General features: G+C 55.4%; 1 protein-coding gene across 2 annotated transcripts; it reads left to right on the forward strand.

Moving 5' to 3' along the window:
- Positions 1-308: 308 nt before the first annotated feature.
- Positions 309-24,607, forward strand: RET (ret proto-oncogene). 2 transcript variants are annotated; one of them, XM_080823399.1, is made up of 17 exons: positions 309-428; positions 1,658-1,853; positions 3,160-3,359; positions 5,471-5,729; positions 6,489-6,614; positions 7,163-7,273; positions 7,816-7,938; positions 8,808-9,064; positions 11,691-11,838; positions 13,270-13,377; positions 14,411-14,625; positions 14,709-14,831; positions 16,762-16,832; positions 18,096-18,233; positions 19,336-19,435; positions 20,982-21,129; positions 22,494-24,607. In XM_080823399.1, the coding sequence occupies exons 1-17, from the start codon at positions 324-326 to the stop codon at positions 22,649-22,651; spliced, it is 2,586 nt and encodes an 861-aa protein (XP_080679525.1). In that variant the 5' UTR covers positions 309-323; the 3' UTR covers positions 22,652-24,607. The 2 variants fall into 2 exon arrangements, with proteins under 2 accessions (XP_080679525.1, XP_080679524.1); XM_080823398.1 differs by lacking the exon at positions 309-428 and having other exon boundaries at positions 1,664-1,853.
- Positions 24,608-25,459: the final 852 nt, after the last annotated feature.

Below are 25,459 nucleotides of genomic sequence, written 5' to 3' on the forward strand. Positions count from 1 at the left end.
CCCCCTCCCCTTCCAATTTGGAGCTGAGGAAGAGCTCGGCAGGGCCATCCTGCTCCCCAACTCTGACCTGCCAGAGGCCATCCTCCCCTGCAGCCCCTCCTGGCGGGCCCCTTGAAAAAGACAGCTCACCCTGCTCCCTGGCCTGGGAGTCACACTGGGGTTCCTGGTCTGCTTGGTGTGTAGGTGAGAATCTGCCCTTCCGCTGCGCCCCGGACAGCCTGGAGGTGAGCACACGCTGGGCCCTGGACCGCGAGCTGCGGGAGAAGTACGAGCTGGTGGCCGCGTGCACGGTGCACGTCGGTGCGCACAAGGAGCAGGTGGTGATGGTGCCTTTCCCCGTGACCGTGTACGATGAGGACGACTCGGCACCCACCTTCCTCGGGGGCTTTGACACGGCCAGCGCTGTGGTGGAGTTCAAGAGGAAGGAGGTGCCTGTCTACCACCGCCGTGTTTGCCTGTTGTCTGTTGTCCGTCTGTTGTGTGTCTGCCACTCCGACCACCATTTATTCCTTGGTCTACCCAGCTGTCTGTCTAGCCATCCGGCCATACGGTTGAACATCCCTCCAGCCATTTGTCTTTCATTTGTCTGCCCGGCTATGTGTTGGGGCTTTCTGCCTGTCTCGAGGGTAACTGAGGAGATGGGAGGTCAGTCCAGCTGGCCCCTGACAAGTGTCCGGGGACCCTGGATGCCTAGCACGTGTCTGACCAGGGTGGCAAGGCCAAGGACGTGCATCAGGTTCCAGGGCACCTGCCGCTGCGTGTGGGTACAGCGGTGCTGCCCCCAGGAGGGGAGAGCTTCCAGGACAGCCCTCCCTCCTCTGTCAGCCTTCACGGGAGAGTCTAGAGACTCAGGGAGGGTGGAGCCCGGCCGCAGCGCAGAAAGACCAGGGAGTGGCTCCAGCTGGGATCGCCCAGCACAGCCCCGCCCACCTCGGCCCACCCCGGCTCTCGTCCGCGTAGGTGGAGCGTGACTGCCACCTGCTGGGCCTTGGGCCGTCCTGCAGCCCGCCGGCCAGGGGTGCAATGGCAGATACGTGGTTTTACCTGGGTCTCTGGACACCACAGGTGCTAGTTTGGTGGATGGGCGGGCGGGAGAAAAGCACATCTCATTGGTAAAGATCGCATAAGCTAGAAAGGGCTACCTCGGGATGACGACAAGGAGTCTGGTCAGTGACAAAAACAAGATGCCCTGTGACTGCTCAGAGCTTTTCTTGTGATCCCCTCCAGCCTGGTATACAGGTGTTTGGAGGATGTTCTGGTGGACAGCAGGGCTTGGATCTGGCTTTGCCATCTATCACTATGTGACAGTGAGCTGACTCGACCCTGTGGGGCCCAGCTTGCTTTTCTCCGTGGAACCTGGTGAAGCCCATTGGCAGAGCCCCTGGGCATCGGCTTTAATCCGTCCTTACAGGAAGTGTGTAGGTGCCTATCATACCTGAGGCACAGGGGAGGCACAGCGGCCCAGGGAGGACAACTGGGCCAGACTGGCATGGGATCCCACAGGAACTCTAACATAGGCCAGTCTGTCCCTGGAGCCGGCTCTGACTGCACACCCTCGGTCTACCTGTGGGGCGGGTGTCCTCCTGAGGTCCTGGCCTGCAGGGTCTCTGCGGAGTCCCTCTCACCAATTCTGACTGGCACCCACTGTTTTCCACAGGGCACTGTGGTGGCCACAATACGTGTCTTCGACGCGGACGTGGTGCCGGCCTCTGGGGAGCTGCTGAGGCGGTACACAAGCACACTACTGCCAGGGGACTCCTGGGCCCTGCAGACTTTCCGCGTCGAGCACTCACCCAACGAGACCTTGGCCCAGGCTAACGGCAGCTTCGTGCGGGCAACTGTGCATGACTACAGTAAGAGAGGCTGGGCCTGGCCTGGCTGGGCCCCCTAGGGAGCCGGCAGCTCACTCTTCTCGCAGCACCCTACACCCACAGACACTTGTCCCGGCCTTCCAAGCCTCAGGCTGCAGAGGCTTCCACTCCACCCAACCCTTCCTTGTTTCTACTGTGCTCACCTTGGCCACCTTGGTGGGTTTTTATAGGGTTTCATCTCTCCCTGAACTGCCTCCTAGCAGACCTTGGTAGGACCCTACCACACTTCCCATGCTGACCATGCCAGGGCTCACTGCCCACTACAAACACAGACGTCATTGCCTAAGGCCTTCCTCTGGCCTCCACTTTGCAATCCCCGAGGGACCCAAGTGCCTGGGGATTATTTCTCCCTTGTCCCCACAGCTCTCTACTGACAGGGGTTAGTATACAACAGCAGCTCTGTGTGTTTGAGCCAGAGGATTCTGCACAGATTGTCCTGTCTGTCTTCTGGAATGTACCACAGGACTGAGCTCCAGGGGCCCACTGTGCTCACCTGAGGGATGGGGCATCTTCATCAGCTGCCTTGCCTCCCCTACCTTCCTGCCCATGTTTTCTGGGATCACCTTCCAAATACCTGGCTGACACTTGAATCCTTGATTTGGGATCTGCTTCTGAGAGATTCCAGAATCGCTGGTACTGTTAACTCCTTTCTGCCTGGACCAATCCTGTTTGTTTCTCATCCTCCCCACCCCCACTGAGGCTTTGAGGGACTCCTGCCCTGTATAAGGGAAAATGTCATCCCTGCTAGGCGCACTCATTCCATACACCACGTGTACCCAAACCTCCTCAGACCTGTCCTTCCGTCTCTGCAAAACTAGAACCGTAGCATAACACACAGCAGGTACAGATGTGGCCAGGCTCTGGGCACTAGGGGTCTATGCAGTCCAGGGCTCCACTGGAGGCCGTGGCTGTTGGGATAGTTCTCTGGGGGAGTGGAGGCCAGCATAGTCTTCCTGGGGCCTCAGTGTTGATAGATCTTTATCTCATGTATGCGCACATACATAACACACACACACACACACACACACACACACACGCATGATCTCCTAGCTGAGAAGGCTTCTCTTAGCGTCCAGCTCAGCATAGCAGCCAACATTTAAACAGTGGTTCCAATTTAGCCCCACCTGCCAAGTCTGTGGTCCACATGGCCCAAGTGTGAAGTCTGTGTTTGCACACGTGTGTGTTTGTGCCAGATGTGTGGCTGGGAGGAGGCACACAGTGGCATAGGGCAGTGGTCCCAGTCCCTTAAGCGACGAAGCAGTCATCACCGTGCCCCCCCCCCCCACAGGGCTGGTTCTCAACCGGAGCCTCCCCATCTCGGAGAGCCGCTCCCTGCAGCTGGCTGTGCTGGTCAATGACTCAGACTTCCAGGGCCCCGGCGAGGGCGTCCTCCGCCTCCATTTCAACGTGACCGTGCTACCTGTCAGCCTGCACTTACCCAGTGCCTACTCCTTCACTATGAGCAGGCGGGCCCGCCGCTTTGCCCAGGTGAGCCCACAACCTGATGCCTGCCAGGCAAGGGGCACCGGGGGGTGGAGGACCCCCAGGGTGGGGCACTCCATTTAACAGATTGCAAGCAGGGCTGGGGATGAGAGACACTCCTTCTGGCCTAACCAGTACGCGGAGTGGGCCGGGGGAGCCACAGGCACAGGGCCAGGGAAGCCGGGGCCATGGCGAAGTTGGCAGAGTCATGAGCAGGGTTGGTGGGCTCCATGGGCCTCTCATTTGCCCTTTTGCTTTCTTGGTATCTTTAAAGCGTGTTTCATCCTAACATAAGAGCAGTGCCGGTTAAGTCTACATATGGGACCTAGAAAGATGTCCCTGATGGATTATTAAGCGAAAAGTGGTTTGTAAAAAGACTGGTCTCACGCGCTCCCTGTGTTCAAAAACAAGTTTTCAGTGAGGGAATGTAGAAGTATGTAAATGCTGGCATCAATCAGCAGTGGCGCCCTCTGCGGGGAAAGGCGGGGAACGCTTCCTCTTTGCCTTCTACAAGTGCGTTTACTAGAGCTTATCTTGGCCTTTGTTGTTGGTAAATAACAATTAGAAGTGGAAAATAAGAATTAGAAGTGGAAAAAACGTGAAGCAGTAAGTATCCATTAAAGAAGAGGGGGGTGCAGAGAGGACTGATCCTTCTCGCCATATCAACTAGTGCTTAGCATTTTGGTAGTTTTTTCTAGAACATTTCTCTTAAGGACTTTTGTGATTTTATTTGGAATTGCGGCATGCATTGGACTTCACATACTGCTTGTTCCTAATAGGGCAGCTTCAGGTACGTCCTCTTCAGAAGGTCATGCTTAGGGCCATCTCCATTTGTCCCAGTTCCTGTGTTTGGTTCCCATGCCCCCTCCACTCCTGACAGCCACCCAGGTCCCGCACACAAAGGACCCCACCCTTGGACACATCGAAGCTCCCTGACCTGCCACAAAAGGTCTTCCATGGAGGTAGAGGCCAAGGATGGTGGGAGGTGACAAGGCAGAGAGGCCCTAAGGGTGTCCAAGGGGGTATTGAATGGGAGCAAACACTGCAGGAGGTGTGTCACCTGCACCCCAAAACACTCAAAAGATCACAGGGACCCGAGTCCCAATCCAGCCGCAGACTTGCTGTGATCTTTCATCCCTGCTCCCGTCTTCATAACTGCAAACTGAGGATAGTGACCTTGGGCAATTTGGAGGAGCCTATGGGAGAGTGGAAGCAAGCAGGCTTTATATGGGGATGTGCTGGGACATCTGGGAGGTGGTTTGGTTGTGGTGTCAGGCCGGGGTGTGGAGGAGCCTGGCTCTGCCCTCGGCCTGAGCAAGGCTGAGCAAGGACCTGCTACGGGGCTGCAGGCAGGCCCTCACCTGCCCCACCCCTGCCCTCTGCCCGCCCACATCTTCACTAGTCAGATTTTCTGGCTTTAAGCTACCGACACTCATTCTAATTCAAGTAGCCGAAGGATAAAAAGGAGAGTTCCAGCTGCCCAGCTCCGGGCCCCAGCAGTGGCACGGCCAGCCTGGCATCCCCCAGAGAAGCATCCTGTCTTTCCCAGGGGTCCCAGCAAGACTCCCAGGCAGGCCCCTTGGGGCTCGGGTGGCACAGGCAGCGATGCTGCATGAAATCACTTGGCCCCAGTGCGAGGCTCTGGGCAGGGATTCTAGGCAGGGTGTGGGGTACCCCAGCCCCGTGCACTGAGGATGGCAACTGGTGGTCCCCAGAATAATACTGGCTTGGCCAGAGGCAGCGAGGGAGGTGAGTAGGAGGGACCGAATGGGTCTTCCTGCCTAAACGAGTGAGTGAGTGAAGAATGAGCTGGGTTGTAGGCTCCTCTCAAAGTGGTCACTAGACCCAACCTCGGTGCCCTGTGTTCTTTCGCCTCTGGCTCCCAGGAGCTGGGGTGGGCGGTGGTGTGATGGGCAGAGCAGGGCCCAGCAGGGGGAAGGGTCTGCAGGTTCCAGGGATGTGGAAGACCAGGACTTGGTGGTGGCGGGGGGGAGGTCTGTCATCCCTGGACCCAGTAGGGAGCTGCTCCAGGACTCAGACTACCCAGAAACCCTGCCAGCCCCCATCACAGGCCGGAGCAGCACCCAGCTGAGGCGTTCCCTATGCCCCGTGCCTAGATTGGGAAAGTCTGCGTGGACAACTGCCAGGAGTTCAGCGGCATCCACGTGCAGTACAAGCTGCAGCTCTCTAGCGCCAACTGTAGCATCCTGGGGGTGGTCACCTCTGCCGAGGACACCACGGGAACCCTGTTCGTGAATGACACAGAAGCCCTGCAGAGGCCCGATTGTTCTCAACTCCAGTACACAGTGGTGGCCGCCGACCGGCCAAGCCGCAGGCAGACCCAGGCCCCGCTGGTCGTCACCGTGGAGGGAACATGTGAGTGCCAGGGCCCTGTGGAAGTTCGGGACAGGCAGGGTGTGGCCAAGCCACAAGCTTCCCCCACACAGGAGGGGCCCCACCCTGCCCCCTTCACCTCGTGGCCGCATCCCTGAGCCTGAGTCTCCTTCCCCGTCAAGTGAGAATCGCAGTGCACCCTGCATAGCCGGGCTGGGAGGGTGACGAGGAGAAAGTTTAAAGCAGCGTAGCCCAAGGGGACCTCATAGTCAATGGTCGCTACTCCCCACCACCGCTGCCGATCCATTCTGTACGTGCACCTGCTTTTGGGCTGCCAGAGAAAATACGAGATCTTGGCTAAATTTCAACTTCAGGTAAGCAACAAGCAACTTTGTGCTCTAAGTATGTCCCATGTAGCCTTTGCAGTCTCTTAGAAGACAGTCTTCCACGGGTGTCCATGCAGTGTTAGGGACACAGTCACGTAAAGCAAATATTCACTGTTTACCTGAAATCCAGGTTTAACTGAGCCTGTGTGTTTTTGGCTGAGTCTAGGCACTAGCCTGCTCATATCCTCCCTCCACACTTACCCCAGCCGAGTAGTGCCCCCCTTGCTCAGAGCTCAGAGCTCAGCCCTCTTCCTTAGTGGGTCCCATCACTGCCCCTTGCCCTGGTGCTTAGGCACCCCCACCCCTCTGGGCTCACCCAGGAGAGGAGCTTGGCCAGTGCTTCCCTCTGCCCCCGGATGCTGGCGGGACACGAGGTCCTTGCCAGCCCCTGTAACCAGCTTTCTGCCTTCCGCAGATGTGGCCGAGGAACCAGGCTGCCCCCTGTCCTGTGCAGTCAGCAAGAGGCGGCCTGAGTGTGAGGAGTGTGGCGGCCTGGGCTCTCTGACGGGCAGGTGCGAGTGGAGACAGGGAGATGGCAAAGGTAGGCCCCACGCAGAGCCAGGGGCCGGCAGCCAGGTGGTCGAGGGGGGTGATGGTGGCTGAGTGGAAACGGGGTCCTTGTGGGCCCTGCCGGCCACAGTGATGGCCCTCCGCTCTCCACATCTGTTTTCCAGAGCCTGGTCCTCCTCTCTAGTACCTGATGTTGAGAGAGGGTGCGCAAGGGTGCAGAACAGGAGAAGCACGAGGATGCTCAGGCTCTTCGTCACTGTGGGACCACAGGTCCCTTTGGGTTTGGGAAGCCCTGGGCCAAAGTTGGGGTGTGCAAGGAAAAGAGAGACTCTGCCTGGGACATCCCAGGCCAGGACATGTGGCCCCAGACAGCAGGGCTGGAGCGTAGACAGTAGCAAGTCCAAGCTGTGCCTACCACAAGGATCCCACTCAATGGATTCTCAGCTCGGGCCTCAGTTTGCTCCTCAGGAGGGGGCAGGATTGGCCGGGGAGGCCCGGGAGTGCCGCCCTTCTGGCTCTGGCCATCTAACCAGGGCGGGTGCTCCTGCGTGGTAGTGACTGGCCTGCTGTGTGTTCCAGGAATCACCAGGAACTTCTCCACCTGCTCCCCCAGCATCAAGACCTGCCCCGATGGCCACTGTGATGCTGTGGAGAGCAGAAACGTCAACATCTGCCCCCAGGACTGCCTCCGTAAGCAACCACTAGGCCTGCAAGTTCAAGAGCCGGGCATGGGTAGGGGTAACCAGTGGGGGAGGCTTGGACCCCCACCTGCACTTTAGCCAGACCAGCATCATTCCCGAGTTTTATGTGCAGAGACTTTTTTCTAACATTTCGTTTGAACAAAGGGTTCTGCCGCATCCAAACTCTAGAGACTGGTGCCCTGACCTACTGTCCCGTGTCTCCCTGGCCAACTGACACAGCACATCTCCCAAGCCCTGATTCTCCTGGCTCCCTGCTGCCCCTTCTCTGCTCTGTGAAGTAACCATGTGTGGACCTTGGCAAGGGCCCTGCACAGCTTGTGGGTTCCTTCTTCTACCTGCTGAGGCCAGGGACCTGGATCGGGGCAGACTGTGCTGATTCCTGCCCAAGAGACCCAGATTCCAGAGCTCACTGCCCTCCCTGGGCCTGAGCATGCTGACATCCTGTGGGGAGGGACCTCTCATGCTTCTGCCTGGATGGTCCTAGTTTGTGTGGTCACACCAGGAGGCTTAGTGGGCTGCCTCTGTCCCCAGGGGGCGGCAGCATCATTGGTGGGCACGAGCCAGGGGAACGCTGGGGGATAAAAGCTGGCTTCGGTATCTGCAACTGTTTCCCCGAAGAGAAGAAGTGCTTCTGTGAGCCTGAAGACAGCCAGGGTGAGTTGGTGGGGGGCACTGCTGGGGTCACAGGCAGGGAAGGGCTCCCCACACCTCTCTGAGCCCCAATGAGTGAAAGAAGGCAGGTATAACCCAGGAGACCCTCTTCCTTCCCTCTGGGCCTCAGTTCCTCAATCTGTGCAGACAGGTCTAGGTCAGAGCCTCCATAGAGTGACTTAGTGACTTCCTGCCCAGAGTTCTATGAGGAAGATTGGGCTGGAAAGTTCTTCCATCAAATAACTCAGCATCAACTCAGATGGTCCCGGTGCAGGGCCTTCTCTGAGCCCATGGCAGTGCCTGGCCGGAACCCCACCCTCCCAGCCAGAGCCTGCAGGTGTGCCTTCTGGACCAGCAGGTGCCGTGGGTAGCCTGGGCCTGTGCACCTGGGGAGATTTCCTGCCTGAGCCCAAGGACAGTTCTCTCCTATTTGAGCTATTGCTGCATGACGCTAGGTCCAGAGTCACTTTCCTTCCCTCTCCCAGTTTTATGAAGAAAATACAAAACACATGGAGCACATGGGGGGACCCTGCCTCCCCGCCAGCGCTCTAGGGCCAGCTGGCTTCGGTGCAGCATTCCACGGCTGGTGTGGCCCAGACGCACACTGCCTCTGCTGTGTGACTTCGGGCCAGCTGCTTAAACTCTCTGGGCCTCTTGGCCCTTGCATAGGAGGCTGACCACAGTCTCCATAGCAAAAACCTACGGCACGGTCCCTGCCAAATGGTGGGTGCCATGTGAGTGTGTGCGTTGCTCTCACATCCCACCGCCCGCAGCCCTTGCTGGCGGCTCAGTCTGCCACGGCAGGCCCCCGGCAGTGGACACCGGGGCACCCTCCCGGAAGCGCCATTCCTCACGGCCACCCCTGCCCGCAGACCCGCTGTGTGACGAGCTGTGCCGCACGGTGATCGCGGCAGCCGTGCTCTTCTCCTTCATCGTCTCCATGCTGCTCTCCACCTTCTGCATCCACCGCTACCACAAGAATGCCCACAAGCCACCCATCGCCTCCGCCGAGATGACCTTCCGCCGGCCAGCCCAGGCCTTCCCGGTCAGCTACTCCTCGTCGGGCGCCCGCCGGCCCTCCCTGGACTCCATGGAGAACCAGGTCTCTGTGGACGCCTTTAAGATCCCGGTGAGGCTCCAAGCAGGGCCCGGACCTGGGAGACAGCCCTCCTGGAGGCCCTGCAGGGGGCGCTGGCCTCTGGCCTGGGGAAAAAGGGAGGTGTGGGGAGGGGCACCCCACTCAGCAGTGTCGTGTAGCCCACAAGCAGCTCGTGCACCCTCGCCCACCAGGAAGATGCTCTGAGCAGCCTTTCCAGGGAGGGTAGGCGGGCGGAGGACTGTCCGGGGGCCCCAGGCAGTTCAGCAGAGTGGAGAGTGCCCGGGGCTGATTCAGCTGGACTAAGATTTGAGAGGGTGGGCCCCACCACACCTGATAGGGAACTGTCCTGCCGAAGCCCCAAGGATGGGAGGAGGCCCTGAGGAAGACTGGATTTTATTCTCAGAGGAGGGGGCCCCCGGGCTTGGGGGTTCAGCAGAGGAGGCCCCTATTCGGCTTTCGTTCCTGCAGGCTGCTCTGTTGGGGAGTCTCTGGGGTGTGTGCAGTGGGAGCAGTGGGAGCCCCCTGAGGAGGCGCCACTCTCCTCATCCAGGCAGAAGGCAGCCGCAGGCAGGGGCTAGGCCAGGGTGGCAGTGGTGGGGAGGGGAGTTCGTTTGCGGAGGGGAGAAAGGGCTACCATGGGGCCCCTGGGCCAGCTGCGGCAGAGGCCGGCCCCAGGATGTGTAACCGGCCCGTTGACAGAGGCCAGCCAGTGCCAGCAGGCTCCCAATCCCCCTTCTCCGTGGGAGGGCCTGGGCCTGCAGTTACGTTACATGTGCTCCTTGGGGCCTCCTGGCTAGGGCTCCCCTCCCTGCACCCTGCTTCTTCTATGTCCCTGCGGGCAACTGCTAGGGAGAGGGAAGCCAGGTTCTAAGAGGGACTGAGAGGAGAGGTTTGTGTGAGCAGAAGCTCCACTTCCAGGGCCTGGCAGGAGCACAGTCCCTTGGCAGGAGCCTCCAACCAGAAAGCTCAGGAGTCACCGGGCCTTTGGCAGTACCCAACCAGGGCTGGGAGGCGGCCACAGTTTGTGGGGGGGGCCACCCAAGGGTGCTCACCCCTTAGGGTCGGTCTGGGCCATGGGAGCCATTCTCTCCCGTGGTAGACCCCGCGGCCTCTCTCCGAGCTTTCCTAGTTCCAGTCGCTCAGCAGACGGGGTCTGTGACCCCTGTCCCAGGAACCATCTCAGCCTCCGTAGCAGGCCTCTGGGCTGAGCCATTTGGTTGCTTTATAAACCCAGGCAGTTTGTGGCGGGGTCCCAGGAAGGGCAGTGCTGGTGGGTGCTCGTGCAGGGGGACATGCACTGCCATTGGCCGATGTCACCTTGGACCCTCTGCCCAGAGAAGCCAGAGCCCAGCCTGAGGCCCAAGGGCTCCACCGACTGGCTCTGAGGACACGCTGCTCAACTGCTTGACCTTAGTTGTCTCTTATATGAAGTGGGGAGAACTTTTCACATCTTTTAAGAAGATCAAATCAGTGCAGTCTGCACAGGCTCAGCGCCGTTTCCTCGTGCAGTGAATTCTTTTCCAGGGCAGGGCGGAGGTGAGGACGCCAGGGTAACCACGATGATGCTCAAGCCCGAGACACAGTGCTGAGAGGAAGCCGCCTCTGCCCACAAGGAGTGCACGCACCTGTACTTGGGTGTTGGGAAGCACGGCTGGGCTCGGCAGGGGCCAACCATGTGGGTCAGAGCAGGGGGCTCGGCAGGGGTCATCTGTGTGGGTCAGAGCCGCACCCCCAGGCCACCCACATCCAGCTGCAGGGAGAGTTGAGGCAATGGGTGCCTGGTGCTGGCATAGGAGGGGAGGTCCCAGGATCCCCAGGACAGGCTTTGGCATCCCCAGTCAAGAGTTCAAGGATGTGGGGCCAGGCTAGGGCCTGAGAAGCTGTCCCAGAGTCGTCTCAAGTGGGATTCCAGTGGGAAGGCAGGGTGGGTAGAGGGTAGCATGATGGCAAGTGGGTGCGGGTTTGGGGAAACGGCCAGTCCCATGACAGCATCAGCTCCTTCCACGGGTCAGGAGGGAGGTTCCCAACTACCACCGTGGTACATTTTCTGGGGCAGCACATGGGGACGTCTCCCTGGACACTTGCATCCATAGCTGGGGGTCTTGGGCAGCTTGGGCCTCTGGTGCCAATGGAGTCCTCTTGGGGCTCTTTTGGATCTCGGGGGAGGACAGACTGGGGCCTGGTCTGTAGGACGTCGGTGGCTTGTGGGCCTGGTGTCCGAAGCAGAGGCAGCACCAGGAAGCTTAGGCTCAGCTCCCAGGGAAGAGGCCACACTCTCATGAAAACCACACACACACACACACACACACACACACACCCACCCCCGGGGCCTGAGTAAGCCCTGAATTCCTTGTTTGAGAGATGAGGACATGGTCCTGGGATGGCTGAGGGCATGTTCAGTAAACCAGGGACAAGCAAGGGTCCGGGCATCCAGTGTCAAGGCCATTCTGTGGCAACAGTGGTCTTCCCATAAGGTGCAGGGTCCTGCCCTCGGTGCAGGGGCATGCCCGTTGCCCACGAGGTCAGGTGGCAATGGTTTGCACACTGGAGCTTGTCTACTGGGGGCTCATTGATGGGCCTTGTCATCTTCTTTTCCTCTTACCCTCACCAACTTTCTCCCTTCTCCTCTTCTTCCCCTTCCTTCCACCCCACATAGGAGGATCCAAAGTGGGAATTCCCTCGGAAGAACTTGGTTCTTGGAAAAACTCTGGGAGAAGGCGAATTTGGAAAAGTGGTTAAGGCAACAGCCTTCAGGCTTAAAGGCAAAGCGGGGTACACGACTGTGGCTGTGAAGATGCTGAAAGGTACCTGTCCAGGCAGTGTGCACAGGTGGCTCTCTAGGAGCCTTGAGGGCTGGATGGAGCCACCCTGAAAACCAGAGTGCTGGCAGCCAGCCCGGGGCTTTCTAACAAGCCCCCCCACCATTCCTTCTTGAGTGGCTGCATTCAGGAGACCCCTGCCATGGATGACATGGGCCAGGGTAGTCCCTGGAGAAAAAGGGCAAAAGGACTTTCCTCAGTTGGAAGGTTCTAGAGTGGTGCTGCTTCTGCACCAATGTTGGGTAAAGATCAGAGTTTTTTAAAAATTAAAAGCCCTTTTGGTCTTGAACTGACAGCTCTCCCACCCTAGTCTGCCCCACTCATTCCTCTCAGCCAAGTGCCCCTGGGGTCCTGGTGAAGAAGCCACCATAAGGACTGGCCCCTGTCCCCTGGGGCCCTGCCTGGCCCAATCCCTGGCAGCCCCCAGTGGGTCTGCCCCACCTCTGTGACGAGTCGTGCCACAATTCTGGCCCTAAGTGAGCACATAATCACCCACACCCATACTCTCACTGGTGTTTCTGAGCAGAGACTCGGTGGACGGCCCTCTGCTGTGACCATACCCTGGTTCACATAGACCAAGGACCTAGTGGCCATGCCGTGGGCACAAGTCGGCCAGTGCAACACTCTGGCCTACACTGTGCAGGGTGCTTCTGATGCTTACCTAGGCTGTCAGAATGGGGTCTCTCCAGGCACTAAGGGGGCCCACTGAGACCATCCTCCAGGCCACCATATGTGGGTCCCTACACTCTCCCCCAGCTGTCCTCTCTTCCAGAGAAGCATGTGGCCAGAGGAGGTGAAGAGGTACCACTCGGCAGTGGGCTGTGGGGCAGCTGCCCTGGGAGGCCTGTGCCGCCCCTGCTTCTGGCTGCACACCCCTTCCATCAGGCTTCAGCTCCTGGTGGGAGCCCAAGCACAGCTCTGTCCCTGCCCACCCCAGGATGCATGTGTTCAGCGTGGCAGGAGGCCACCTTCTGTGAAGTCCTATCATTCCCAGCTTTCTCCAGAGCCTCACCCTCCTGTTGAGTGTTTGGTCAGCAAGGGTTTTAGGACATGAGACAGTCCTCTTACCTTCCAGAAGGTAAGAGATGACAATTGCAGAGAAATACTACCACATACATACAAAGCCTGGCCCCAGGAGGGTTTTTGTGGAAAGACCCTACTGATGTGGAAGTTGGCTGCTGGGGGTTATTATTCCCTGGGGGCAGATGAGGCCGCTGTTGACTATCCTACAGGCTAAGAGAAGCCCGAAGCAGCACGGCCCTTGGGGACCTTGTCTAAACCTGGGTAGGCTATCTAGGAAGGAGATAACCAGGGTCTGTGCAGACCTACCTTGTGGGTCCAGTGACCCAGACTGTTCACAGAAGGGGCTTCTAGAAGGGATTGCTGTTCAACTCGCTGTGTTTATGTGCATTTCAGAGAACGCCTCCCCAAGTGAGCTGCGGGACCTGCTGTCAGAGTTCAACCTCCTGAAGCAGGTCAACCACCCGCATGTCATCAAGCTGTATGGGGCCTGCAGCCAGGATGGTAAGGCCGGCCAAGGGACAGGCAGCTACCCAGTGCAGGCCGGGGGTTCTGGGCTCCTTCACTCTTCCTCCTTCCCCTTCCTTGTCCTCTGTGGCTCTGGCCCCCACCTGGAGCATGTCTCCTCCCGTGTTGGTGAGAGGACCAGGAGGGGCTGCTGCAGGAGTGCTGGTGTGAGGCCTCCACTCCGAGCATGCTCCCTGGGCGGGCTGCAGCTGCTCCGAGGTCTCTGGTGGCATCCTGGTTTGTCAGCACCCTATTCCAGGTGGAGCCCAGGGCAGGGAGCTCTAGAAACAGGTGGTGTGTCCTGGGCACCTCCTGGGGACTAGGCGTGCCATGACCTCCAAGTGACCCCTGCCCCAGCCCTGCACAGTGAAGGCACTGTCACCCTTTCTCACATAAGGACACAGGAGATTGGCCTGGTCTGTGCAACACAAGGGCCTCTTGCCGTTATATGTGCATGTGTGCATAGATGTGCGTGCCGCGGGTACGAGAGGACGGGTGCACCAGGGAGAGGGCAGCAAGGACGCTGGTCGGCACCAGCAGGACTCCAGGCTGGGCCTGGGACAAGACGGCAGCTTCAGAGATGCTGAGAGCTGGGAGCAGGGAGGAAGCGTTATGTGAGGCTTCCCATCCTCCGCCTGTATCAGCCATCCCCAGCCCGAGCTGCAGCAGGGCCGAGGGTGTAGAAAGACACAATGTCCGAGCAGCAGGGGCGTGCCTCCCAGGGGAGCGCTGCATACAGTGGCCGACTGCCCTGGTAGTTTGTGCTCAGCCGCCCAGGGAGCCTGCATTAACATGGGCAGTGCAAGGAGAGCAAGCCATGCACGAGTGAGCCGGGACTGAAACACGTAACTCGTGCTACATGGTGCGCAGGCCACTGGCCAGAGCGGGGCTGTATCCTGCCCACTTCTGGCCGGATGCCGAGCCCGCCTGAGGACCCTGCAGCCTCCTTCCCTGCTCCCAGAGCTGGCCTGACTTCTGACGGCCCAGGACCCTGTAGACAGCCGGCTCACAGCCCCCTCTCACCCCCCAGGGCCACTCTTCCTCATTGTGGAGTACGCCAAGTACGGCTCCCTGCGGGGCTTCCTCCGGGAGAGCCGCAAGGCGGGCCCGGGCGACGTGGGCAGCGGGGGCAGCCGCAGCTCCAGCTACCTGGACAGCCCCGGGGAGCGGGCCCTGACCATGGGCGACCTCATCTCCTTCGCCTGGCAGATCTCTCGGGGGATGCGGTACCTGGCGGAGATGAAGGTGTGTACCGCGCCCTCCCGGGCCCCCACTGCCTGTGATGGGGGTCCAGGCTACAGGGGTCCCTGCTGTTGTCTTCCTCGCAGCTTGTCCATCGGGACTTGGCAGCCAGAAACGTTCTGGTAGCTGAGGGGCGGAAGATGAAGATTTCGGATTTCGGCCTGTCCCGAGATGTTTATGAAGAGGATTCCTACGTGAAGAGGAGCAAGGTACCAGGTCCCCTGGGGTGGGTGGTCCAGGGCTCCTGGGCAGGGTGGAGGGCAGGGGGCAGGGTTCCCACAATGGATGGGGCGGAGCCCTTAGAACGCCAAGGGAGTAGAGAGCAGAGTCTTAGCATATGAACTTCTAGCCCTCATCTTCAAATCCTTCCCTGATTCCTGGGTCGCCAGAGACCCAGCTCAGGGCTCACCCTGGGTCTGTTTCTTCTCTTCCTAAGGGCCACACCCGACCTTTCAGGGCACCCATTGGGGGGCTAGGGCCCCGCAGCCTCTCTTGGTTTTAATCACCACCGCTTTTGAAGGTCACCTAGTGCTGTGGAAAAGATAGTTGTCTCCGCAGGGAGACGGGGTCTTGCTTCTGCAGGGTGAAATGTCCCCTGTTCCCTCTGTGTAGCTTTAGCTCTTTACTCAGAGGAGACTGAAGTCAATACAGCTGAGCGTGACAGTCATTCTGAGGCAGAAAGGAATGAACCACTTTATGGGTGGGGGTTCCTCTGGGCCAGGGGCCTGGGAACCCCCGACTGGGTGAGTTTGGAAGGCTCATAGGGAGGCCCTGGAGACGGAGTCCAGAAACACGGCATGCGGTTCTCAGACGCTTTCTCCAAATCTCTGAAATAGGTGAACTGGGGCCCTTCTGGGGAAGTCTGCTTCGCTGTGTCATCCAGTTCCCTGTAGTCCTCGTCCTAACCCTCCTAGTTCCACTGCTCTGTCGGTCACTCCCCTGCAGCCTCCTGTGACAGACCAGACAGGACCATCACGGGGCCGTTCAAGAGCCACGGCTGACTGGCCTTCCAAACAGACACTGCTCAAAACAACATACAAAAAACCACTTGTGTAGCCCTCAGATCTGCTGTAAGGGGCCCGGAGAAGCCCCATGTCGCCACAGGCTGTGAGGTTGAGGTTTCGTTTCTTCTGGGGTTTCTGTTGCAACGGCATCTCTCAGAACTGCTGAAGGGGAAGTGGAGAGGGGCTGCTTTCCGCCCCATGCAGGCGTGTGGACAAAGTCTTCCTACTTCCTGCTCTCGGTCCCCTGAGAACAGCCCATGTCGTGGAGGAAGAAGTGCAGGTGTCTACACACCAGGCCCTCTAGAGAGCCCGGGCGGCAGGTAGTATTGTTACAAATATGTGCCCCAGAAAATCACACTTCATTAAAGATGTAAACGCTAAAGAATGCTTTAAAGAAAAAGAAATAACAGGAATGTTGCATTAAAATGCAATGCACGCATTTTTGGTTGATTTTTGTCCTAAGACTTACCTACTCAAAAACCCTTCCTCGAGTTGCGTTGGAAAGCATTCATTAGGTATGGCCTCAGCACCTCTACAGTGGGGACACTGTCTCGGAGGATGCTAGCGGGGCTCAGGGACAAAGTGATAGGTGAAAAAAAAAAAAGCAATCCCAAGGCATGGAAACAGATTTCTTCCCTCAGGCCTTCTTGGAAGAGCTTTTAGTGTTTTTGTGTCAGAAGTCCCCAAGACGGAAACACTGGAAGTTGGTTTCCCAAACTCATTCACCCTCAGAAAGGGGGAGATCTTCTGGATGGCGATCTTGGCCCACATGTTGGACATCACCACCCCGGGCAACCTAGAGCCCTCTGGACATGGCCATAGGGAGGTCTGACATGGGCACGGTGATGATTCCTTGGGTTTCTTCTCACTAGAGATGTGGTGTGTGACAAGGATGCCCTGCGTAGCTATGGGCAGGCCAGCTGACTCCCTCCAGCATCTCAGCCATGCCCGGGAGACCCCAGATTAGAGTCACAGCTGCCAATTCTGCATCTGGATGCACTCTGGACGGTATTACTCATCATCCCTCCAGAGCTGGAAATGCCTGGGACACGGCCTCACCCTCCTCCACACCTCCCACCCCTGGTTCCCAGGGTGTCAGAGTGTTGTTAATGCCTTTCCTTCATTCCCTTTTTAGGGTCGGATTCCAGTCAAATGGATGGCAATTGAGTCTCTTTTTGATCACATCTACACCACCCAAAGTGATGTGTAAGTGTGGGTGTTGCCTTCCTGGGGTCAAGGTTACATACACAGTGCGCCGTGAGGCCTCTCTGGGCATCTTGGCTGGGGGACAAGTGCCTGTTGGCTCACACCAACCATCTGTGATGACCCCCCCACCCAAGCTGAGGAGGCTTCGTGTATTCGTTCAGCAAATGGCAGGGGCCCACACGGTGGTCCTGAGAGTCACAGTGGAATGCATAAGAGCTGAGAGCAGGGAACTGCTAATTCCACTGAATGCTCCCCTTCCCAGCCCCTCCTTCTCTACTCTGGGCACCTTAGTGCCACCCAGGCCCAGCCAAACAGTTCCCCTCTGGGGACCTGAGCATGGGCTGGGCTCAGGCAAGTTCCGCTGGGAGTGGAATGGTCCCCACCCACAGGTAGGCTGGCCTTGAGTGAGTTGATAGGCTGGTGTGTCCCTTACTGCTCAAAGATGGGAACCAAAACTTAGCCTTGCAGGTCAAACACAAGACTTGATAGTTTTCAAAAACACAACAGACTCATTTCTTAATGTTGTGCCATCCACAGACACGCATGTCTTGAATACTGTGGGCTGGGGAAAGGCAGTGCCTGAGCAGTTCTAAACAGCTGTGTTCAGATGACGTAAAGCCAACTGTAGACTGTTGGAAAATGCAGAGAAAAGGGTAATGAAGCCACTGAAAGTCACTTGGATCCCACTGCCCCTAAGTACCTCCTGCCAGTCCTGGCATACATGGACCTTCTAGTGTTTTCCATGGTGTGCTGGTACATGCTTCCTATTGCTCTAAGTGGGCTCATGTGATAATGCTGTTTTGTGATACGATTTTGTTCCCACTTCACAGTAAATTTTCCCTCACAGTTAGATATTTCTCATAGCAGTGTCTTTTCTCTTCTAAGATTTTATGAAAGTTTCCAAGCCCACAGGAAAGGTGAAGGAATTGTGCGGGCAACCCTGTGTCCTGTGGTCCCCATCTTGACTGTTGCTGTACATGTTCGGCTGCCCTGTGCTGTCTCTGATGCTTTGGCGTGTCGCCACGGGGCCAGCCAAGTACCCCTTGTCGGTGCGGGGCCCAAGCCCAGAGAGTGGCTTGGTAGGGTTTCAGCACTGCAGGCATGAGAGCTTCTCCCCCGCCCCATTCCACACCCATCCATGCAGTCAGGCCTTGGCTGGCTCTTTGCCCTGGGGGCTGATGGGGCCAACAGCAGCTGGGAGGAGGGATGGTCTGGTCTGCTGAGCCTAGTATGGCCTCTCACTGGTTGTCTCGCTTCCCTTAGGTGGTCCTTTGGTGTCCTGCTATGGGAGATTGTGACTCTAGGGGGCAACCCCTACCCCGGGATTCCTCCAGAGCGGCTCTTCAACCTTCTAAAGACAGGCTACCGGATGGAGAGGCCTGACAACTGCAGTGAGGAGATGTGAGCAGGCTTTGCTTTGGCCCATACTCCCTCCCTCCCTTTGCCTGAGCAGCCCTGGGCACAGGGTGAACTAGGTGGTGGGTAACAACAGGGCAGAGCACGCCAAGGCAGAAGTCAGAGAATCACCGTTGGGCACGCTGGGGACCCTGATTCTGCTGGGGTCTGAGTATGCTTCTGGGACCAGGGTTGTGGGGGGTGGGGAGACCTGGAGGATGGAGAGTAGGGCCAATGAGTAGTAGGAAGGATCAAAGGGTTCTTCAGGCCCAGGGAGCAGATTAAGCCCAAGGCCTATCCCCACAGGACCCTTGGGGAGGGGCGGGTAATTCAGAATGACCTTAGGGGGTGCGTGTTGGGGAGTGCCCACGTGGAGGCACAGAGGTTGGCAGGGGGCAGGCAAGAAGACCCGGCACTGCCGCCCAAGAGCACCTTCACATACAGTGATTCCAGCAGATGCTTCTCAGAGGACAGACTGAGAACACATGAGAATGGGGCCATCACAGGCAGAAACGTGCTAGTCCATTCATTCCACAAAATCCGTTGTGCACCTGCCACATGCCTGGCTCGGGGCTAGGTGTGGGAGTGCAAGGGTGAGCAGGTGCCATCCCCCTGGGTGGCCTGAGCTGGCAGCCGGCTGGCCCAGCGCACAGCCACATGGCAGCCGGGGGGCCCAGCAGCCCGGGGGAAATGGGGAAGTGAGGAAGGCAGCAGACAGAGGTATAATTGGCAGAAGTTTCATTTGTCTGTTTCTATAACCAGTCATATTTCCTAAGAGTTTGAAAGACTGGCATTGCTCCCTCAGCCACTATAAAGGGTATGGCATCCTCTCAGCTGTTTATCAAGATCTCTGAAAGGAAAGTGAAGACAAATCTCTCTCAAGGGAGAGGAGGAGACTCAGAAGATGCTGGACCACAGCACCACATACCCTGAGCGCCTAGTGACCCCTCAGATCCTGGCCCAGCTCAGAGAAGAATGTCAGTGATGCAGAGACGGCTTTGGGGTTTGAGAACAGAGCTGTCTGGGCCCAGGGCACGGTGCCAGGTGCAGCAGCTGTGGTTGGGCAGTCCTTGCTGGGTCCTAACTGCCCACCCGTGCTTCCCACCAGGTATGGCCTAATGCTGCAGTGCTGGAAGCAGGAACCAGACAAGAGGCCGGTGTTTGCTGACATCAGCAAAGACCTGGAGAAGATGATGGTTAAGAATAGAGTGAGTACCTGGAGCCAGTTGCTGGTGTCGGCCATCTGTCGGCTGAACATGGCAGTGGGGGGACTCCCGCCTCACCCCAGTTCTATGGAGTTCCCAGTGCAAGGGCAGAGCAGGTCTGCACAAAGGGAGGTGGTCACGCTCTCTCCTGAGGGCAGCTAACATCTGAACCCTTCCCCTTGAACCGGGCCCCTTCTCAAGTCATAAAGAAACCCAGATTCTTCCCTTTATACTTCGAAAGTACTCTCCACAGATAGGTGTGAGAGGCAAATCTTCAAGGTCAAAATAATTTTTAGTAACAGAACATGAGAGAGTAGAGTTGAAGTGGGTATCCTAAATTCAAATGCCGCGAGGGGCCCAGTGGGTTTTTGGAAGTAGCTAGGGAGTGGTGGGGACTGTGGCAGCCAGGAGCACACCAACCCCTTTGAAGGATCCCTCACCATAGCCACGCACAGTCTAGAGGAATAGGAGTGTCAGAGTGTCAGGTCTTCTGAATTTTAAAGGATATTTATGTTAAGTTTTCTAATCTCTAATGTTAATAACTCATTTAAATTTCTAAAAGCTCAGTCTAGTCCAAATAAAGCATCTCTAGGAGCCTAGATTCAGCCATGTGCCTCCAGCTTATAACTCTATAGGTAAATGAGAAAACCAACAAGTTTCAGCTAATATTTATTGAGCAACTGCTATGTGCCATATTCAGTCTCAGATGCTGGGAATACAAGTAAACAAGACAGACACAGATCTTGCTTTCAGGGTTTCATCTTCACACTGACACATTTACTAAAAGTTGGCATTTCTTCACAAACAAAAACAAAGGTGCATAGTGTAGAATGCTTGTAATAAAACCTAACATCAGTGTACCACTTGGGCCAAGCCTCTAGATCCTGGGAACACAGGGTTCCCTTAAATAAAAATAATAGGTGATGCCAAGAGAACCAGCCTTCCTAGGACAGAACTGAGAAACAGCCAGGAAAATGCTGGAACTGTTCTTGACACATTTAACCAGGGTGGCAGCAGGGGCAGGCACTGGGAAATCATCAGGCTTAGGAGGTGAAGCCCATAGCAGCACCCTATGGCCAGCCCACATCAACAACTTCAGATTTCTGGCCCTGATGTGCTGTTCTAGATGGTAGGGGTCCTCAGAGGAAAGCTGAAAAGTGTCCAGCACATCGGAGATGCTTCCTGGTCCTCCCACATGAGTAACGGGCTGCAGTGAGCTCTCCCGGAGCCTCGGGTTTGGTAAACAGGCCAGTTCTCCTGTGCTGGGTGTGGTACACCCTTCATGCTGCAGAGGTAGCACTAAGGCAACAAAGGAGTCCATTTCTGCCCTTCAAGAAGGTGAATTTCTAGAGGGTGCAATGAGGGCTGTGGAGCAGGGCCAGCAAAGCAGAGGCTGGGAGAGGGGCTGTCTGGCCAGGGCTCAGGTATCGCAGAGAGGCTAGTAAGCCAGCACGGGGTGGGACTCAACCAGGCCTTCTGCCTTTGGGCGGGGAGAGGCTGGGGGCAAGTCCACATGTGAGTGGGGTGACCGGCCATCTGTCTCTTCCAGGACTACTTGGACTTGGCCGCATCCACCCCATCTGACTCCCTGCTTTACGACGATGGCCTCTCGGAGGAGGAGACGCCCCTGGTGGACTGTAATAGTGCTCCCCTCCCTCGAGCCCTCCCCTCCACGTGGATTGAAAACAAACTCTATGGTAGAATTTCACATGCATTTACTAGATTCTAGCAACATCGTTCCTCTCTGCACTATCCTTAACTCTCTGTAATGCTTTTTAAGAGTGTTTCTGGTCTGAATGAAACCAAAGTTCTCTCTGAACCTTTTTATTTGTAAATGTCTGACTTTGCATCCGTTTACATTCAGGCATTTTTGAAACTATGTTTGTTTTTTTTTTAAAAGGATGTGAAAATAAGTATAATGACCACTACTGCCCAGCCACTTAGGATTATGGAGAAGAAAGAGAGCTGGGCAGAACTCTCAGGGGATATTGAGAAAATGATAAATAAGTCATTTCTGGGGTGGGGAGGTATCAAGTCATAATATTTCTTATTTAACTACTGGGATAAATTTACCCAATGTGGGGAGGCATTTAATTGAGACAGGAGGAACCAGCGCCACCCTGACTGCACTGAGGGCACAGCCTGTGGTCCCTCCCAGACCCCACGTGGGCGGGTAGGTGGCTCTCAGAGGCTACTCAGTACTGGGGAGCAGTGGCCAGCCCGGCCCGAGCCCCGCCCACATGCCCACAGCCAGGGAGGATACGTGCAGACTCCTGTTTTCACATCCTTTGCATCACACACTGTCCTGACAGTTGTCACTTACGAAGTCAGTGCTAAAAGCTGGAGCAAATGCTTTTGAAAGAACGTAGTCTGTGGTGCTGTGGTCTTGCAATGGACAGTAAATATGGTTCTTGCCAAAACTCCTTCTTTTGTCTTTAATTAAATACTTGAAAATTTTTGTGTTTCCTAACTTGATCATTGACTGTTTTTAAATCTGGGAGTTTGAAACATTTTTCGGCCGAGATTGTTCCTTTTGCATGCCTCCTGAGTCACTGATTCCTTGCTGGCTTTGGGTCTAGCGCTACACGCCATTTGTCCTGCCGACGTTATGGGGCTCACCCGTGTGCACCCTTGATTTGGAAGATTCTGTCCTCCGTGGTGGGCTTGGATGGAAGACGAGTAGGCTTCTTACATTAGAGAACTTTTTATAGAAGCTTCCCCACTGCAGTAAGCCCTTTAACTCACCAATGTTTTATGCTGCCTTAGATAAAAGACTGAAACAGGTCAACAGATATTTATATCAGATTTCAGAGTTCGAAGCTCATAAAAAGGCAAAATTGGCAGTTTCTGTTATGTTCCAGTTACCAAGAGAGCATGTGATCTTTCCCCCAAAAATGTAACCTTGTTTTTGGAAAGCTGGAGCATGAAAACATTCGTGTAATTGGCACAGAAACCAGAAAGTTTGGTTTGAACCTCAAAGGGAGTTTTGCCAAGGCCTTACTGTTTGCACATGAAGTGTTGGTTCTTCAGTGCAGAACAAATGATCTGTTTTCATTTTTAGGCATGTCAGACCCGAACTGGCCTGAAGAGAGTCCTGTACCACTCACGCGAGCTGATGGCACTAACACTGTGTGTCCAAGATATGCAAATGATAGTGTATATGCTAACTGGATGGTTTCACCCTCAGCGGCACAATTAACGGACGCATTTGATAGTTAACATTTCTTTGGGAAAGGTAACGGGCTCCCAAGGGGAAGAAACGTACCGAGAACGTAAAGTCTGCCGGCCCCTCCTTTGTACACTTGACACTGGCTGGTGATTTTCCCTCCTGGCAGACATAGCCACTGGACCCAAGTTGCGAGTCCAGCCTTTTTTTAGTCCTTCCTCTTTGGCCCTCAGCAGCACCCTGTGTTGGCCTGTGTTCACCAGGGACAACCACACACTCTGTGCTCACACACGTGGGTCCCTCACTCACTACCTGAGCTGTCTGATTTTTCTGGTTGCTGCCAAACAGGGCACCAAGGTTTAAACACGAAGCACACACACACCAGAAGGGCAACAGGAAAAAAATAAATAAAGTTTAAAAACCTGACCCAAACGACATGTCCTTGTTCAGAACAAGAGCCCAGCAAGGCCTTAGAGTGAGGTCAAAGCCTCCGCCCCCTCCCCCACCACCCACCAGGGCTAGAGGGGACGAGTGGACCTCGGGATGGGCCTCCGCTCAACGTTTGAGATCTTAAGAATGGTTTTTTAGAATCATGGCACCATTTCTTAGGAAGACATTTGATTTTTATCATGATTTAAATGATTCTTAAATGTAGCACAATGGAGAGATTGGCTGCCGTATTTGCGATGTAGAGGGGTGGTGTGAGGGGAGAGGGCTCACCAGATACTTCAGTCCCCATCACTGAGTAATCACTGCCCCCTGACGAGAATGGTATGAAGCAAAGGGGCGTTTGAGTGTCCTCTGGTCGAGGGATTGCTGACTTGGCTGCCGTGAATTCCACTGCTGCCAGCCTGCCAGCCGTCAGCACACCACACATCTGGTGCCGGAAAGCTGGGGCTCATCTCACACAGGAGTGGGTGGGGCCGGGCTCAGTCTAAAAGGGACCGTCAAGCTAGCTGTGTTAGAAGTAAGGCTGACAATGGCCAAGGACTGCTACACCTCTGATTACAGTTCTGATGTGGAAAAGACAATGTTTTGGCTCTCATAGAGCTTGTGTGAAAAGGTATGTGCATCCACTCTTTTCTGTGTTTGTAACGCGATGCTGCTCTAGCAGGACATTTCTGTTTACTAGATTCTGATCATGACTCATAAGCTTCTTGTCATTCTTCACGGCTTGTTTGTGGTCACGGACACTCAGCACTCCTCCCATCTTGTGGGGGTGGCTTTCGGGAAGTCCCCGGCAGCTCTTCTGTCTGCAACTTCGCCAGAGAGGCTCGGTGACCAACACCCTCCCTGGTCTTCCAACTTAAAGCCCGGTGAAGACAGTGTCTCATCCACATACTGTATCTTAGAGGCATTTCATAAAAGCAGTAAAATTAGGGCATTTTTGCAGGTTGGGTAAGTATGTATCAGAGCCTCACGGGTGTGTGTGTGTGTGTGTGTGTGTGTATGAGTGTGCACACAAACCCAGAGAGAAAGAGCTGGAAAAACACTTACTGGAGATGTGACCTGGCTTTAGTTGAGGCCATTTTTCAGACACACTGTGGTAAGTTCTTTCACAAATATCTAGCTGTGGTCAACTTTTGGTTTTCAGATGTGCTTAATGATAGTCTTCTTAAATGCAGAAAAAAGAATAAACTTTCTCAAATTGTTAAAAATACCTACTCAATAAGTGCGAGTTGCCACCGTAGGTTTGTCCTTGGCAGGGTGAGAACTCCAGGTCTAACTGGCTGACCCAGTGATGGGGAACTGACCCTTGACCAGTTATCTAATTGTCTATTCCTGAATTTTAAAAGCACTCCCTATTACTAATCCTTCCAGACAAATTTCGTATGCATATACACCAAAGTTACTAAGTATTAAGTATCACGGAGTATAAAGTAACAGTCTGTCAGTTATTAAAATTTGTAAAATCTATTTATGAAAGGTTATTAAGCCATACCATGTTAATTTGCTTTTGTAATCAAGGTGACTAAGGAAATAATTTCAGTTATACAAATAAAATCATGTATCATAAAATGCGTAAACTTCTTTTCTCTTTTTAACTCTCTCGTTGGAAACATCAGGTTCCTGATTTTGATGTTTCCGTGTAAAGATTGAAATATCACAAGGAAATCTGTTGTGGTCACCCCTGGGGAAGTAACAATGCTCAAAGAACTAGGAGGTGCTCGGCGGTACCTTTGACTTGTCTTACACAATATGTATGTGAATAGGTACATTTGTGGTAACTGTTAAAACTCCCCTTATCCCACCATTCAGGAAACTACTTCCTTCATGTTTCCTTCCCTGAAATAGAGAAGCAGCCACATCGAGTTCAGGTATCTGTGGTTCTCTAGCAAATGTGATTTATTTCTTGAAGCTGGAGTTGGACAGGTGTATGAGCGTGGGTGTAAAACACATAGCCATAGCTGTAGGCCCACTGCAGAGGAAACATTCTGAACCACTATGAAGGTTAAAAGATAAATACTACTGTGTAAGTCCTGTTGGGTTAGGCAGGCACTCTCTGAACTCCTCCTCAAATGCCTGGCAGGGAGCCGGTGGGTCAGTTGACAAACACAAGCTGTTACCAACATAAATCTGATTCACGGTTGTGTTGTGTACTAGGTGCCGAGGGCCCGTGTTGTTTCCCACACACATGTGCATGCGTGAAGACACACACACACACACACGCATGAGCTGTTCCTGGCCCTCGGAGCTCCAGCTCCTGGCCCTCGGGACCCATTTCTGCTCTTGGTGTCCTCGTTCAATCTGGATCACGGGAACTGGAAGTAAAAATAATTTGTAAAGTGGGCTACTTGTTATAGCCTTTTCCTCTGAATGTTTAGAAACCCAGGCTGAGAAAAGCTAATACTAAAATACTA

Source organism: Martes martes (genome assembly GCF_963455335.1).
Source record: "Martes martes genome assembly, chromosome: 14".
Taxonomy (NCBI): domain Eukaryota; kingdom Metazoa; phylum Chordata; class Mammalia; order Carnivora; family Mustelidae; genus Martes; species Martes martes.